This window comes from Diabrotica virgifera, chromosome 6 (genome assembly GCF_917563875.1).
Source record: "Diabrotica virgifera virgifera chromosome 6, PGI_DIABVI_V3a".
Taxonomy (NCBI): Eukaryota; Metazoa; Arthropoda; class Insecta; order Coleoptera; family Chrysomelidae; genus Diabrotica; species Diabrotica virgifera.
The window spans coordinates 164285899-164300810 of NC_065448.1; the positions used below are offsets into that span (position 1 = coordinate 164285899).

At 31.8% G+C, this 14912-nt stretch overlaps 1 protein-coding gene across 2 annotated transcripts in view; it reads left to right on the top strand.

Annotated features, from left to right (window-relative positions):
* LOC126887009 (protein EFR3 homolog cmp44E) overlaps positions 1-14912 on the top strand; it is an 85158-nt gene that overhangs the window by 49005 nt on the left and 21241 nt on the right. For both annotated transcript variants that reach the window (XM_050654303.1, XM_050654304.1), the window contains exons 7-11: positions 108-243; positions 1030-1289; positions 2840-3012; positions 8787-9011; positions 11087-11333. In XM_050654303.1, coding sequence (XP_050510260.1) covers positions 108-243; positions 1030-1289; positions 2840-3012; positions 8787-9011; positions 11087-11333 — 1041 coding nt within the window. The remainder of the gene's footprint in view (positions 1-107; positions 244-1029; positions 1290-2839; positions 3013-8786; positions 9012-11086; positions 11334-14912) is intronic.

The window sequence follows — 14912 nt, forward strand, 5'->3', positions numbered from 1 at the left end:
CTTATGTAATTGTTTAATTGACCATTTGGACTTTTCTATCATGATTTTACCATTAAAAAACGCTAGAGGTGTTGTCGGAATTATTTATACGCGTATTTATTTTTAAGGCACAATACTCATATACCGTAGTGGAAACTCTAATGGCACATCTTGACGATAACACAAAATCTAGCCCAACCATTCGGACTAATATCGCTGGAGTTTTATCCAAAATTATTGCTATAGCAGCTGGTGAAAGTGTGGGTAAGTAACTAATCGACAATTAATACAAGCAATTGGTCTTCGTAAGTCCTTGGTTTTCACACAACGTGACTGGGAGTACTTTAACTAAAAGTCGATATTTAAACCGATATTTAAACTCTTCGTGTAAATTTGCGTCGATTGATATACGATTTCACTAATTTTGAGTAATTTTGTCAAACTTCCGGTCATATCTTTTAACGGGAAATGACGTCAGAACCGGACCTAAAGATTCGAACTCGACTTTTTAATACGCGATGATTGATATATCTTGTACATGTATTATTTCTGCGACCATAGCTCCGTCTCTCAAGGTGTGTGTTCGTCTTATCCTAATCTTAAATATGAACTATGAAAATTCGGAATGAAAGCAAACAAAAGAATATTTATTTACTATTAGATTGAAAATTAGTCTTTTATAAATATTTCTCTTATATATTTTATTTCCTGTTAGCTGGTTTTCTCTTGAATTTACTATAATTGCGGGACCCTTTAGTTTGGGATAGTCTTTCTAGAAAAGACTGGTAGATTTACCGCTAGGATGGAGGAGACACCGAGGCGGCTTGAGAACTCATGTAACTCTCGCAGATAGGCGAGTGTTGTTTACTTGAAGTCCAATTAATAGAACTTTCTAGTGGGTCATTGACATGTAGCTAATCTAGCAATTGACTGCTGGTCCACTGATACGAAGTGGAATTAGACTGCTTTTAAATGTCTGTTCTACATATAGAACATTGAAGTATATTTGAAAAAATTCTCGACATTATACAATGAAATATTTTATTTTAGGTCCGTCAGTTCTAGAAATAATAAATTCTTTACTGAGTCACCTCAGGGATTCTGTTAAAAACGAAGCTAGCCAAACTGAAGAAAAGCAATACCAAGAAGCATTAATAAACGCCTTAGGAGAATTCGCAAATCATCTTCCAGATTACCAGAAAATTGAAATCATGATGTTCATCATGAGCAAGATTCCATTCCCGTTAGTAGACAATCAAACACCGGCTGATAATTTGTTACAGAGTATATTATTGAAAAGTTTACTAAAAGTACGTACCTATTTTAGTGAAGTCAGTGAGAGTATTTGGCTCCGAATTCCATCCTACTGCATCAATTTACTTGATATTTTTGCTATAAGTACAGAATAGCTCAAGAAACAAAGTCTACCCTATACCATATGGCGTTTTAATCTTGGGGTTGGTTTCCACCCCTTCTTGGTGGTGGAAAATTTTTGGTCAAAATAACCATGGAAGTGTCTAGCCTATTAGGAAGAACATAATTCTAAGCAAAAACTGTTCTATATATTTTTTTGAAAACTGAATAACAGAGAAATGTTCGATTTTAGGGGTATAAGCGAGATATGGTGCAAAAAACATTGATGACTAATGAAAGGTCAAAAAATAAGTGAAAAGGAGAAGTATGTTTAACTCATCATCCACCAGAATTTAAATGCATCGTTTTCTTTCTACAATACCTTTTATTTAATGTTATTTATATGTTCAAAAAGTTGGACGGGTTTAAAATGAATTGTTTTTTTAATTAGATCAAATCATAGAGCGCATTTTTAAATTTTCTAAAAAAATCTTCCATTTTCTTTATGTAACTCGAAAATGATAAGAGATGCGAAAAAAACGATACAGTACAAAAATGTAGGGTTTTTTCAGATAACTTGTCTCTTCTTTTATTACTATATCTCTTTATCATTTTCGAGTTACATGGAGGAAAAGAAGATTTTTAAGAAAATTTAAAAATGCTCTCTATGATTTGATCTTATTTTTTCAAAAACCATTTATTGTATACCCGTCCAAATTTGTGAACATAGAAATAACACTATTATAATAAAAGGTATTGTAGAAGAAAAACGATGCATGTAAATTCTGGTGGTTAAGTAGTTAAATATACTCATTTTTCATTTTTTCATATACTCATTAGTTTGAATATAATAGACATTTAACAGTGATCGTTTTAAAGGTCTTTTCAAGCACTACAAAAGGTATTGGTAGCATTGTACCCTTAAAATCGACCATTTCTCTGGTATTTTAAGTTGCTTACACCTTACACCGATTTGAGCATTCACCAAAAAAATCTCTTTTCACCTACCATATCTCTTTTTCTATTATAACTAGAAGATTTATGAAGAAATGAATCTCTTTGATTTTTCATAAGCTACAAAAATGTTTTATATAGTTTTTTTCGTCAGATGCATAATTTTTAAGGTATTCGCAAAAAACTGCCCAAAAACGTGACATTTTTCAATGAAAATGGCAAATTTTCAACCACGAATAACTCAAAAAGTATTGACTTCTCAAAAAGAAATTAAACAACAGTTTTTGATTAGAATTATGTTCTCTACCCACTTCCGTGGTTATTTTGACCAAAAAATTTTCCACTCCCGAGAAGGAGTGGGAGCCACCCACAAGATAAAAGCGCACATCGGCATAGGGTAGCCTTTGAATTAGGAGATAAGTAAAGGATATTCCCAAAATTTCATTAAAATTCATGCAGTAGGATAGAATTTGGAGGTATTATCCTGTATTTGCTCTCATTGACTGGTGTATTTACTGATAGTATCGTATTGTTATTTTTTTTATTATTGTAGGTGGGTACAAAATATCAGACAATTCATCTAAATACAACGTTTCCAGTTTCATTTTTGGAGCCTTTGTTACGAATGTCGTTAGCACCAGATCCGGATATGAGGCTGCTGGTACAAAAGATCTTCCATACTCTTATTGATAGACATCACAATCTCGATAAGCTCTCTAAACCCACGTAAGTAAAGTTACTATTACTGCATTATTAAATACTAACAGAGAAACTAAGTAAAAATAATGTACAGAAGCGAATTTTTTTTAAATGCTGTACATAAGCCCAAAGTTCGTTTTCTGTAAGTTTATATTACATCCATGATATTTTGCAACTGGTTTGCCTATCAGTTCCTAAACTAGACATAATTACTCCAGTTGAAAAGATCCGTCAAGTATTACCAATAATGAAAAGGAATAATATAAAGTACTGTGCAAAAAGGAACTGGAGAAAAGTATAAGATTAAAAGGTAATATTAGTAAAGAGGAACTCGAAGCTCTAAAAGAAGATGAGTCAATAATAATATTACCGGCTGACAAGGCAACACAACTGTAATTATGGAGAAAAATCGACGTCAAGAGAAAGTTCAAGTTGGAACTTACACTAAACTAAAAAATGATCCAACCAAATCATTGGAACACAAATTATATACAGCACTGCACAAATTTAAGAAATTACAGAAACGCTTTACACAGACAACAGTTATTTTCAACGAGATAAGGGTTTTTACTTCCCGGGTTTCGTCTAGATAGATAGACGAAACCCGGGAAGACCACCCACAAGATGGACTGACGACATAAAGAGGATTTGTACCAACTGGATTGCAGCAGCGCAGGATAGATCTGAATGGAAGTTTTTCGAGGAGGCCTATGTTCAGCAGTGGACGACTATGGGCTGATGATGATGATGAAGGGTTTTTACAAACAAAACTGCGGATTAGCCAAAGGCTGATACTTATCTCCCTTATTAATAGATATATTCATGGACGATATCGACCAAAACATGGTGGAGATATGTAGATGACGTGTTCTCCATTTGGCCTCACGGACCAAAAGTATTGAATAAAGTAACCCCCGTTAAGATAGGCAAAATGTCCTCACTCCTAGAATTAATTTTTTTTCATGTTTTTCCGTTCTATGTGATCAAAATATAAGACTCATCGCAATAACCATCCACCCCCTTCCCCCTACTCCTCCCCACACAATGAGTCGAAATTTTTTAGTTTTTATTTTTTTTAGATGGGATGTAATCAATCTAAAAATTTCAAAAAATTCATACACATAGTTGAGGCTTTTACAAAACATATCTTTTTACATTTTTTTCATTTTTATAGACCCGTTGGTTGAGTGTACATAACCTCTAAATGCATTTTTATTTATTTATTTTTTTGCGAATATTGAAAAAAGCGTATAAGTAATTTTTGGTGATATGTAGCTGCTTATCTAACTTTTTTTTATTTTGTGTATTTTATCAAAAGCTGTATTTATAATATCCACAAGGAAAATAAAAATTTTCCTGTAGTTGGCGGTATACCATCAATCACAAAAATTTTAAAAAAATCCTTTGTAAAAGGTATACAATTTTTATTATCTGTATAAATTATCTGTATAAAAAAAGAATGTGTGTACTTTGTACGCACGTAAGAAGTTATACTTCTATTATATGATTTCAACGAAATCAATATACTTTAAACAGTTTCTCTACTACTTTCCAAAAAATTTTATTAAAACAATACCAAAAATTAAAAAAATAAAAGAATAAAACACACACAAACACATTGAAAAATGCCACAAATGATTTCTTAACAATAATTGTTGCCAAAAATTTTGATTAAATACGTATTTTCTGAAAAAAATTATATAATAATATACTTACAATCATAGAATCTATAAAAAAAAAAATAACAACTTGCTTGGGGCTTGAACCCACTTCACGTCTATCGCGCCGTACGAAAGTCGAAGCGATTTCCCACTGCACCACATTCGCGTATACGTCATGTGGGAATATACACAAACTAAACGTTTACAACATAAACTTTTTGACATTTTGTTTATTTATATGAATTTAATCAAATTATTAGTTTGATTTTTGTCGAATTAAAATACAACAAAATATAGAGTAAGAAAACGATATATTAGATGAAGATTTGTAGAAAGTTTGTTCGTGATCAGATTATGTAAATTAAAGCATTGCCTACTAATAGGTAACTACATTATTTTTTTACATTTTCCAAATAGATAGGTATGAAGATAATTTTTTATTGGAATACAACTGAAAAATTTAGAATTACGTACCTGTGGCTTTTCAAAACTATTTAAAAAGTCACTATAATTATAAATTTGATTTTATTTCTGTCCTCGCAACAATAAAAACTAATATATACAATATTTTTGTTTACCGATAACCTCCATATTGAACAATTATTGACAGATCATTTCAACACCCAATCAGAGCCCGTATAACGACTAATACCATACTGTCGGTGTGCGCATGCGCGCAGATTAATAAAATTTCACCCTCAATGAAATCGCGCCTAAAAAAGTATAACTTCAAAAAAAAATTATATGTGATTTTGTGAAAGGATTTTTTTCCAATTTTTGTATTTATAATGTTATCAGATTTTTCGTAAAGTGCGCCATCTCAAAAAATACGAAAACTATTTTTTATGGGGTTTTTGGGGATTTTCCTCATTTTATAGACTTTAAAATAGATCAAATTAAGTTTTTTTAAGTAACTGAGTCCTTTAGGACATTCATAAATGGGACAAACACGTTAAACCTCTTAAAAAAGGCCACCTAAAAAACCCCTACGTTTTTTGGAGTTTCATGTTTCTCCCATTTTTAACGTCCTAAAGGATTCAGTTACTTCAAATTATATATATATATATATATATATATATATATATATATATATATATATATATATATATATATATATATATATATATATATATATATAACCTATAAAAAACTATAATTTGATCCATTATGAAGATTACAAAATGTGAAAAATCACCAAAAACTCCCTAAAAAACAGTTTTTCGCGTGTTTAGGACCACTTTACGGAAAAGTCTGAAAAAGAAATAGAAACATAGTTTTTAATAAAATACACCAAATAAAAAAACAGGTCTGCAGCCATCTCCAAAAAAACTGTACCAAAAAGATTCCAAAAAAAAATAAAAATTCGTTTTGAGGTTATGTACACTCGACATACGGGTATATAAAAAATAGACATGTTTTATACAAGCCTCAACTATGCGTGTGAATTTTTTGAAATTTTTAAATTGATTACATCCTGCCTAAAGAAAATAAAAATAATCTGACGTTTTGAAATTTATTCTGGGGAAAAGGGCATTTTGCCTATCTTAACAGGGGCTACTACCTTTCTGATGGTCATCATCAATAAAGAAGAATCAATCAAATTAACTATGGAAAAAGAAAACAACAATTCACTTGGTTTTCTTAATTTGTTAATCGCAAAAGAGGACACAGGATATGCAGCCAAAATTTAGAGAAAATCAACCCACACCAATAGATATTTAAATTATCACTCAAACCACAACATAAATATAAAAAAGGATACCTTGTAAATGGATCTGCCATCATAAATATTCATCAAATATGCAATGATTTTTTGATCTGTAAACATAAAAAAGATAAGTAGTATTTAGATTGTCTTAGATCTATTTTTACTCATGCAGGATTTTTCCCTTAAAAATATTTTAAATATCCCAAAACAGGAAGGATATCCCGAAACGTCAAAATAAACGTATTTATAACTGAAATTGTAATTCAATCCCTTTAGTCCTGTCGCCTGGGGGGTGTACAACGGCCTCCTTAATTCAGATGGGCTTACCCAAGTTTTTTTATGTATTTTGACCCGTAGAACACGAATTTTTTGGGTAACAGTTGATCCGGATGTCGGTAAGATTGTTATAAACAAAGAACTTGAGGAATTACATAACAGCGATTTTTCGCAAAATAAAACTTTTTTTTGTATTTTTGGGTGATTGTCAGCAAAAAATGGTCTTACAAATTTTTAGGATGCATAGTTTTCGAGATAAATGCGGTTGAACTTTCAAAAAATCGAAAAAGTGAAATTTTTGAACCCCAATAACTTTTGATTAAAAAATAAAATAGCAATTCTGCTTACTGCATTTGAAAGTTTAAGTCAAATTCTATCGGTTTTGATTATTTGCATTGCTAATAATTATTTTTTTATTGTTAAACAAAGCTATAAACACATAGTGTTTCCCGTGCCCAATGCATGCGTTGTAATGTACGTAATCTACATAGAAATTGTCTGTATGCGCACCTACTCGTTCGATTTCAAATGAGAAATGCATTGAAAACATCGTTCAAGCTCTATGTGTTTATAGCTTTGTCTAACAATAAAGAAATTAATTTTTAGCAATGAAAATAATCAAAACCGATAGAATTTGACTTGGACTTTCAAATGCGGTAAGCAGAATTGCTATTTTATTTTTTGACCAAAAGTTATTTGGGTTCTAAAATTGCAATTTTTCGATTTTTTGAAAGTTCAACCACGTTTATGTCGAAAACTATGCATTCTACGAAAAAACTCATAAAAACATTTTTTGCTTAGAATGGCCCAAAAAATACAAAAAAATGTTTTGTTTTACGAAAAATCGCTGCGTTATGTGACTCCTCAATTTCTTTCTTTATAACAATATTATCAACATCCGGATCAACTGTTACCCGAAAAATTCGTGTTCTACGGGTCAAAATACATAAAAAAAACTTGGGTAAGTCCATCTGAATTAAAGAGGCCGTTGTACCCCCACTGGCGACAGGACTACTTTAAAGATAGTAAGTAATAATAAGTTATCCACTTCACTCACCTGAAAACAATAATCTTGAACAAATTGCGTCTATGTTTTAGTCCTGTCGCCAGGGGGGGTACAACGGCCTTCTTAATTCAGATGGACTTACCCAAGTTTTTTTTATGTATTTTGACCCGTAGAACACGAATTTTTTGGGTAACAGTTGATCCGGATGTCGATAAGATTGTTATAAACAAAGAAGTTGAGGAATTAAATAACAGCGATTTCTCGCAAAACAAAACATTTTTTTGTATTTTTTGGGTCATTCTAACCAAAAAATGTTCCTACAAGTTGTTTCGTAGCATGCATAGTTTTCGAGATAAACGCGGTTGAACTTTCAAAAAATGGAAAAATTGCAATTTTTGAACCCGAATAACGTTTGAATAAAAAATAAAATAGCAATTCTGCTTACCGCCTTTAAAAGTATAAGTCAAATTATATCTGTTTTGAATATTTGCATTGCTAAAAATTTATTTTTTGATTGTTAAAAAAAGCTATAAACACATACTGTTTCCCGTGCCTAATACATGCGTTTTAATGCATGCTACTTAGAAATAGCCCCGCTTGCACTTTTACCTCCTCTAGGTACTCGTTCGATTTTAAATGAGAAATCATTGAAACATCACTCAAGCACTAGGTGTTTATAGCTTTGTTTTAACAATAAAATAATACATTTTTGGCAATACAAATAATTAAAACCGATATAATTTTACTTGAACTTTCAAATGCGGTAAGCAGAATTGCTATTTTATTTTTTAATCAAAAGTTTTTCGGGTTCAAAAATTCCAATTTTTCGATTTTTTGAAAGTTCAACCGCGTTTATCTCGAAAACTATGCATCCTACGAAAAAATTTGTAGGAACATTTTTTGGTTAAAATGGACCAAAAAATACAAAAAAATGTTTTGTTTTGCGAGAAATCGCTGTTATGTGATTCCTCAACTTCTTGGTTTATAACAATCTTATCGACATCCTGATCAACTGTTACCCAAAAAATTCGTGTTCTACAGGTCAAAATACATAAAAAAAACTTGGGTAAGTCCATCTGAATACAGGAGGCCGTTGTACCCCCCCTGGCGACAGGACTATTTGACTATAAATATTGATTTTTATTTACAGGGTAAATGTCTCGGATTTGGAGTTGGTATTAGAAAAATCCTCTAGACCAGATTTGATATTCATCAATAAACACGGACCTATAATATATGACGCTCTCTACACTAGCCTACAGATGGAAACCAATAGTCCTGAAAATATAGAAGCAGTGTATACAACTTTAGCTCTACTTTGTGTCGAATTGGCGAGTACAGAAACCGTTATCGACTTATTACAATTGACGATCGGGTGAGTATATATTTATAATTAATTATTTATATGGGAAATAAGCCACAATTAAAATGAAAAAAATAATTTTATTAACGTTTCGACGCCCAAATTATAATTTGGGCGTCTAAATCCAAAATATATTTATAATTTAACACTATATGTTTTTATATGCAGAGTTAGGATAAAGTATGGAACCAAGCAAATATCTTTGAAACGAAAAGAACAATATTTATGAAACTTCGCATGCAAGTACAGTGGTGAAAAAGGCATCTGGTGCCATATTTTTTGTTACTACTCCAGTTCCGGTTTCACCGAAAATACCCTTAACTTATTTACTTTGAATGGGATACCTTGTATATTTTTGCAGATTTTAAAAGAACTTGTTATTTTTAATTCATACATACCAAGTATGGAAGAAAAAAACTATTAAAACAAGAAATAAATCTCTTTTAGTCCATGTAGTGAGACCGCTCCCGTCTGGGAAAATTTCTGATTCAGTTTCTTTTGGATTCCTATTAAAAAATGTCCCCTGTAAACAAATCTGAAGGGTGCCGGGCGGAATTTTTGGGCAGAAATTGTTTAAAGAATTTTTTTAAACACATACAAAAGATCACGTTTTTTGCTCCGGAACATATATTTTTAAGTTTCGTGGGTCATTCTAAACAAGAAAGGTATTTTGTAATTTTTCTCAAAAATTGATAGTTTTCGGATTATAGGCGATTTAAAATCTGCAAAATGCGAAAATACGCATTTTCAAGGCTTAAAAGCTCATATTTAAATTAGTATTTTTGAGGTTGCCAGATACTTAAATTAAAATTTAAACATTCAGCTTCAAGATTCTGAAGAGTGATTGCTCCTAACCTTAATTTAAACCGTTGTTTTTTAATTGTTAAATATGCATGTCCATCCAATTTTTTTGCCGGTGCGGCGCGCCCTATTTCAAAAATCTCCCATTTTTCTCCGAAAAATATTTTTTCTAGATTCTTTAGGACATTCTGAATAAAATAAGTTTCTTGACATTTCTCTCAAAAGTTAACAGTTTTAAAGTTATAGGCGATTTAAAATCCAAAAATGCGTTTTTTCGGCATTTTTTCGGATTTTAAATCGCTTATAATTTTAAAACTATTAACTTTTGAGAAAAATGTCAAGAAACTGATTTTATTTAGAATGTCCTAAAGAATCTAGGAAAAATATTTTTCGGAGAAAAATTGGAGATTTTTTAAATAAAGCGCGCCGCACTGGCGCGGCCATATTTAACAATTCAAAAACAACGGTTTAAATTAAGGTTAGACGCAATCACTCTTCAAAATCTTTAAGCTGAATGTTTAATCTTCAATTTATGTATCTGGCAACTTCAAAAATACTAATTTAAATATGAGTTTTTATTCCAAAAAAAATGCTTATTTTCGCATTTTTCAGATTTTAAATCGCCTGTAACTCGAAAATTATCAGTTTTTGAGAAAATTTACAAGATACCTTTCTTGTTTAGAATGACCCACAAAACTTTTAAAAATATATAGTTGTCACCTAAACTCTGCCATGTAAGGTTCTACCTACAATTTTCCAACCAATATGGTTGATGTCATCTGATGCCAGGGGTTAATCCGGAAATATTTCTAACATCCTTCAAAATCGGATAACATAATGTAACCCCAACTGTTTAACATTTTGGTGGCTTAAAGCATGTAAACCTGTGGTAACACTGATGATGGAATATTGATTCCGAAAACGTTTTGTGATACAGCCCTTTTTAGGGATTTTAAATACATATACCTTTTACAAAATAAGGTTTTTATTTTTTGTGATTTATGGTATACAGCCAGTACAGGAATTTTTCCTTGTGATATTTTTAAAAATATATATTCCGGAGCAAAATAACCTGATCTTTTGTATTTGTTTAAAAAAATTGTTTAAACGATTTCTGCCCAAAAATTCCGCTCGGCACCCTTCAGATTTGTTTAAAGGGGACATTTTTGAATATGAATCCACAAAGAAACCGAATCAGAAATTTTTCCAGACAGGAGGGGTCTCACCAGATGGACTATTGATAACTACAATGTTCTAAACATACAACTTGTTTTTCTCTGTTTTAGCATCCAAAGCCTTGCTGTCAATAGCACATCTTTATCGAATGCTCAAAAATTCAACCTCCACGCAATAGTAATCAGTATGTTGGCGCTGATACCGACGGTAGTTAGTATACCAGCTCTGGCAGATTACGCGTCGCAGATTGTGGAACAGAGAAGACAAGATGCGCCACATTTACTCCCTGACTTATACTCACATTATTCGTCAAATAGCGAAGTGGCTAATAAAGTTCCCCATTTATTGGTTGATCAGGTAAGAACAGAATAAAGATACAGATGATAAAAAGGGAAAATTATGATGGGAAAAATCAAATAAGTTAGGGTCGATTTCTCATACCTGCCTTAATCTATGGTTCAGTTGAACCAGGTTCACCGGTGAACGTGCGGTGAACTTCGGTTTTGTTTGGAATGCGTTTCTCATTGTGAGTGCACGTTCTACAGCTTTCGAGAAATGCCAATAGATGGTAAAAGGTAAAAAACTATTGCGATTTTGTACGACCATTTTTATGCTGTTTTGAATAAATTTAAATTTAAGTATTTATAGTCAAATAGTCATTTTAATAATTATAAATAAATGTTATAAAAACAAACCTAATGGTATCGTTTATCGTTAGGCTTAATATAATAAAATAGGATATATTTATATTATGACAGCGTTTCGTGATAATACAACGCATGCGTAATCCATGAAACCATCTGAACTGGGTTCTGAAATCTTTGAACGGCCGAATTCCACCGTTCAAGCATCGTTCAAGTTTAAACTGCCATCGGTAGAACGTGAATTGAGAGTCTTCACTAAAAGTTCAGGTTAAACTGGAGTTGAACTCGATATGAGAAATTGGCCCTTTTTTAAGTTAAATGAAACCAACTGTGTCGTCAGAACCTAGTAAATGTAGAGGTCCTGTCATTTGCGAAAGCACTAATTTATATATTATTGCACTTGTATAGAAATCCAATTTTGAAGTTTCTTCCTAAGCCACACCTTCGCATTAAGTAATTTCAATACTCAGTAGCAAAATTTCACAGCAACATCACACAGCATCATCAACTTGGTAGCAACATCATTAGTTACGAGATAAACAGTAGGTTCCCTGGGCACCTGGTACACCGGAGATCACTTCCGATGTCATATTCCTCGTCAGCGACCCAAAACCCCTGAGTAATGAATTTTAACTAATTTTTTAATGAATTTGCCAAAAATTTCAGAAAACGAGATAAACGGTAGGTACCCTGGGTACCAGGTACTCTATAGATCACTTCCGACGTCATATCCGTCGTCAGCGACCCAAAAACCCCCGAGTAATGATTTTTGGCTAATTTTTTAATGAATTTGCCGAAAACTCCATAAGAAGTAGGTACCCTGGGCACCAGGTATTCCGGAGATCGCTTCCGATGTCATATTCGTCGTTAGCTACCCCAAAAATCCCCGAGTACTTATTGTCGACTAATTTTTTATTAATTTTTTTGCCGAAAACTCCACAAGAGAGCTGAAAAGTAGGTACACTGGGCACCAGGTACTCCGAAAATTTCTTCCGATGTCATATTCGTCGTAATCGTCGTTAGCGGCCCCAAAAACCCCCGAGTAATGATTTTTGACTAATTTTTTAATGAATTTTAATAACGAGGTAAACAGTAGGTACCCTTGGCACCAGGCACTCCGGAGATCACTTTTGACGTCATATTCGTTTTCAGCGACCCCAAAAACCCCCGAATAACAAATTTGAACTCATTTCCGCCGATAATTGACGAGTTCTGAATTTTTTATTGTCTGTTTGAGATGCACTTTAAGAATGCATTTTTTGTATGCAGTTTTTCAATATTATATCTTGGCTCCGGTGCACAAAGTTTCCTGGCGCATTCACGAATCGAATGCAAAAAGAGTTATTAAGATCCGTCTTGTCCTTTTTTTTTCGGAGGTTCAGTGCTTTATTGCTTCGGCTATCTGTGGTATAGAGACTGAATATCCCCACATCCCTAATAGACCAGTAAGGATCTGTTTTTAGGGGATGTGAGAGGTGGCATTCAGACTTTTGCGGTTAAAGTTAGGTGATAACTTCGTTAATAATAATTGAATTATGCTCCTTCTCAAATATGCCCGGAACATTAATAAAAAAAAATAAAATATTTAAAAATTTCAAAAAATTTCGTTTTTTTTCTACTTTTTTTCTTATAACTTAAAAACTATTCATTTTAGAACAAAGTCCTATAGGAATAAAACAAAGATAATTAAATTTTCTATCAGATGCGATTGGTTAAAAATGTCTTAATTTATCACCCTTGCTTCAAAATAGCAATAAATAGCAATGATTTTCCATCACTTAGGTTACACTTGGAACCTTCCTAATTCGCTTAGAGAATTTTTGTAATGTGCTAAAACCGTACACTGAATTTCATTAAAATTGACTTACTAGATTTTGCATAATAATTTTGCAATCTAAACTTTTTTTTTTAAATTAAAATTTTTTAAAATCTTGCACAACAAAAACTAGAACATACAAAGATTTGTCAATTTTTTTACATTTAAAGAAGTACTCCACCTATCTAATGCACTTTACAGAATTGAAATCGGATTATTTAAGCAGCCTCAGCAATGTTTTAAAGTTATAAACAATTTTTTGGCTTATAAACACATTAGTGCTGTGGCCAGGAGGGGATGCTACGGGCTCCTTTATTTAGATGGACTTACCCAAGTTTTTTTATGTATTAACAGTTGATCCGGATGTCGATAAGATTGTTATAAACAAAGAACTTGAGGAATTACATAAAATCGATTTTTCGCAAAATAAAACATTTTTTTTTTGTATTTCTTGGGTAATTCTAAGCAAAAAATGTTCTTACAAGTTTTTTCGTAGGATGCATAGTTTTCGAGATAAACGCGGTGGAACTTTCAAAAAATCGAGAAATTGCAATTTTTGAACGCGAATATCGTTTGATTAAAAAATAAAATAGCAATTCTGCTGACAGCATTTGAAAGTTTAAGTCAAATTATACCGGTTTTAATTATTTGCATTGCTAAAAATTAATTTTTGAAGTTATACTTCTTTAGGCGCGATTGAGATTGAGGGTGAATTTATTATTAATCTGCGCGCATGCGCACACCGACAGTATGGTATTGTATTAGTCGTTATACGGGCTGTGATTGGATGTTGAAATGATCTGTCAATAATAAATAATTGTTCAATATGGAGGTAAACAAATGTTGTATAATATATTAGGTTTATTGTTGTGAGCACAGAAACAAAAAAGTTTATAACTGTATTGACTTTTAAATAGTTTTTAAAAGCAACAGGTCCGTAATAATTGTTAAATGTATCAGTATCCTAATAAAAAATTTCATAGGTAGGTACCTACCTATATGAACCTACCAAAATACATAGTATGTAATACTTTTATTTACTGATTACCATCAAAATTTCTATCAATATTCACCTAATATATTGTTTTCTTACTCTATGTTTTTTGTATATTTTCAATTCTAAATCATTTCAATTCAAAATCAAAATAATTTGATTTAATTCAAAAATGTCAAAAGTTTAATCCGTTTAGTTAGTCGATCTTCGCACATAATGACGCATTGTCTCCGTGGCGAAGCCTTAAAGGCGAATACACCCCAATACCAACCGCGCTGGTAAGCTGGTTCGAATCTCAGTAGAAACTTTTATTTTTTTATACATTTTATGATTGTAGTATATTTATTATATAATTTGATTTTCAGAAAACACGTATTTAGTTAAAAAAAATTCCGACAATTAATGTTCAGAAATCATTTGTGGCATTTTTAATGTATTTGTTTGTGTGTGTTTTATTCATTTATTTTAATTTTTGGCACTGT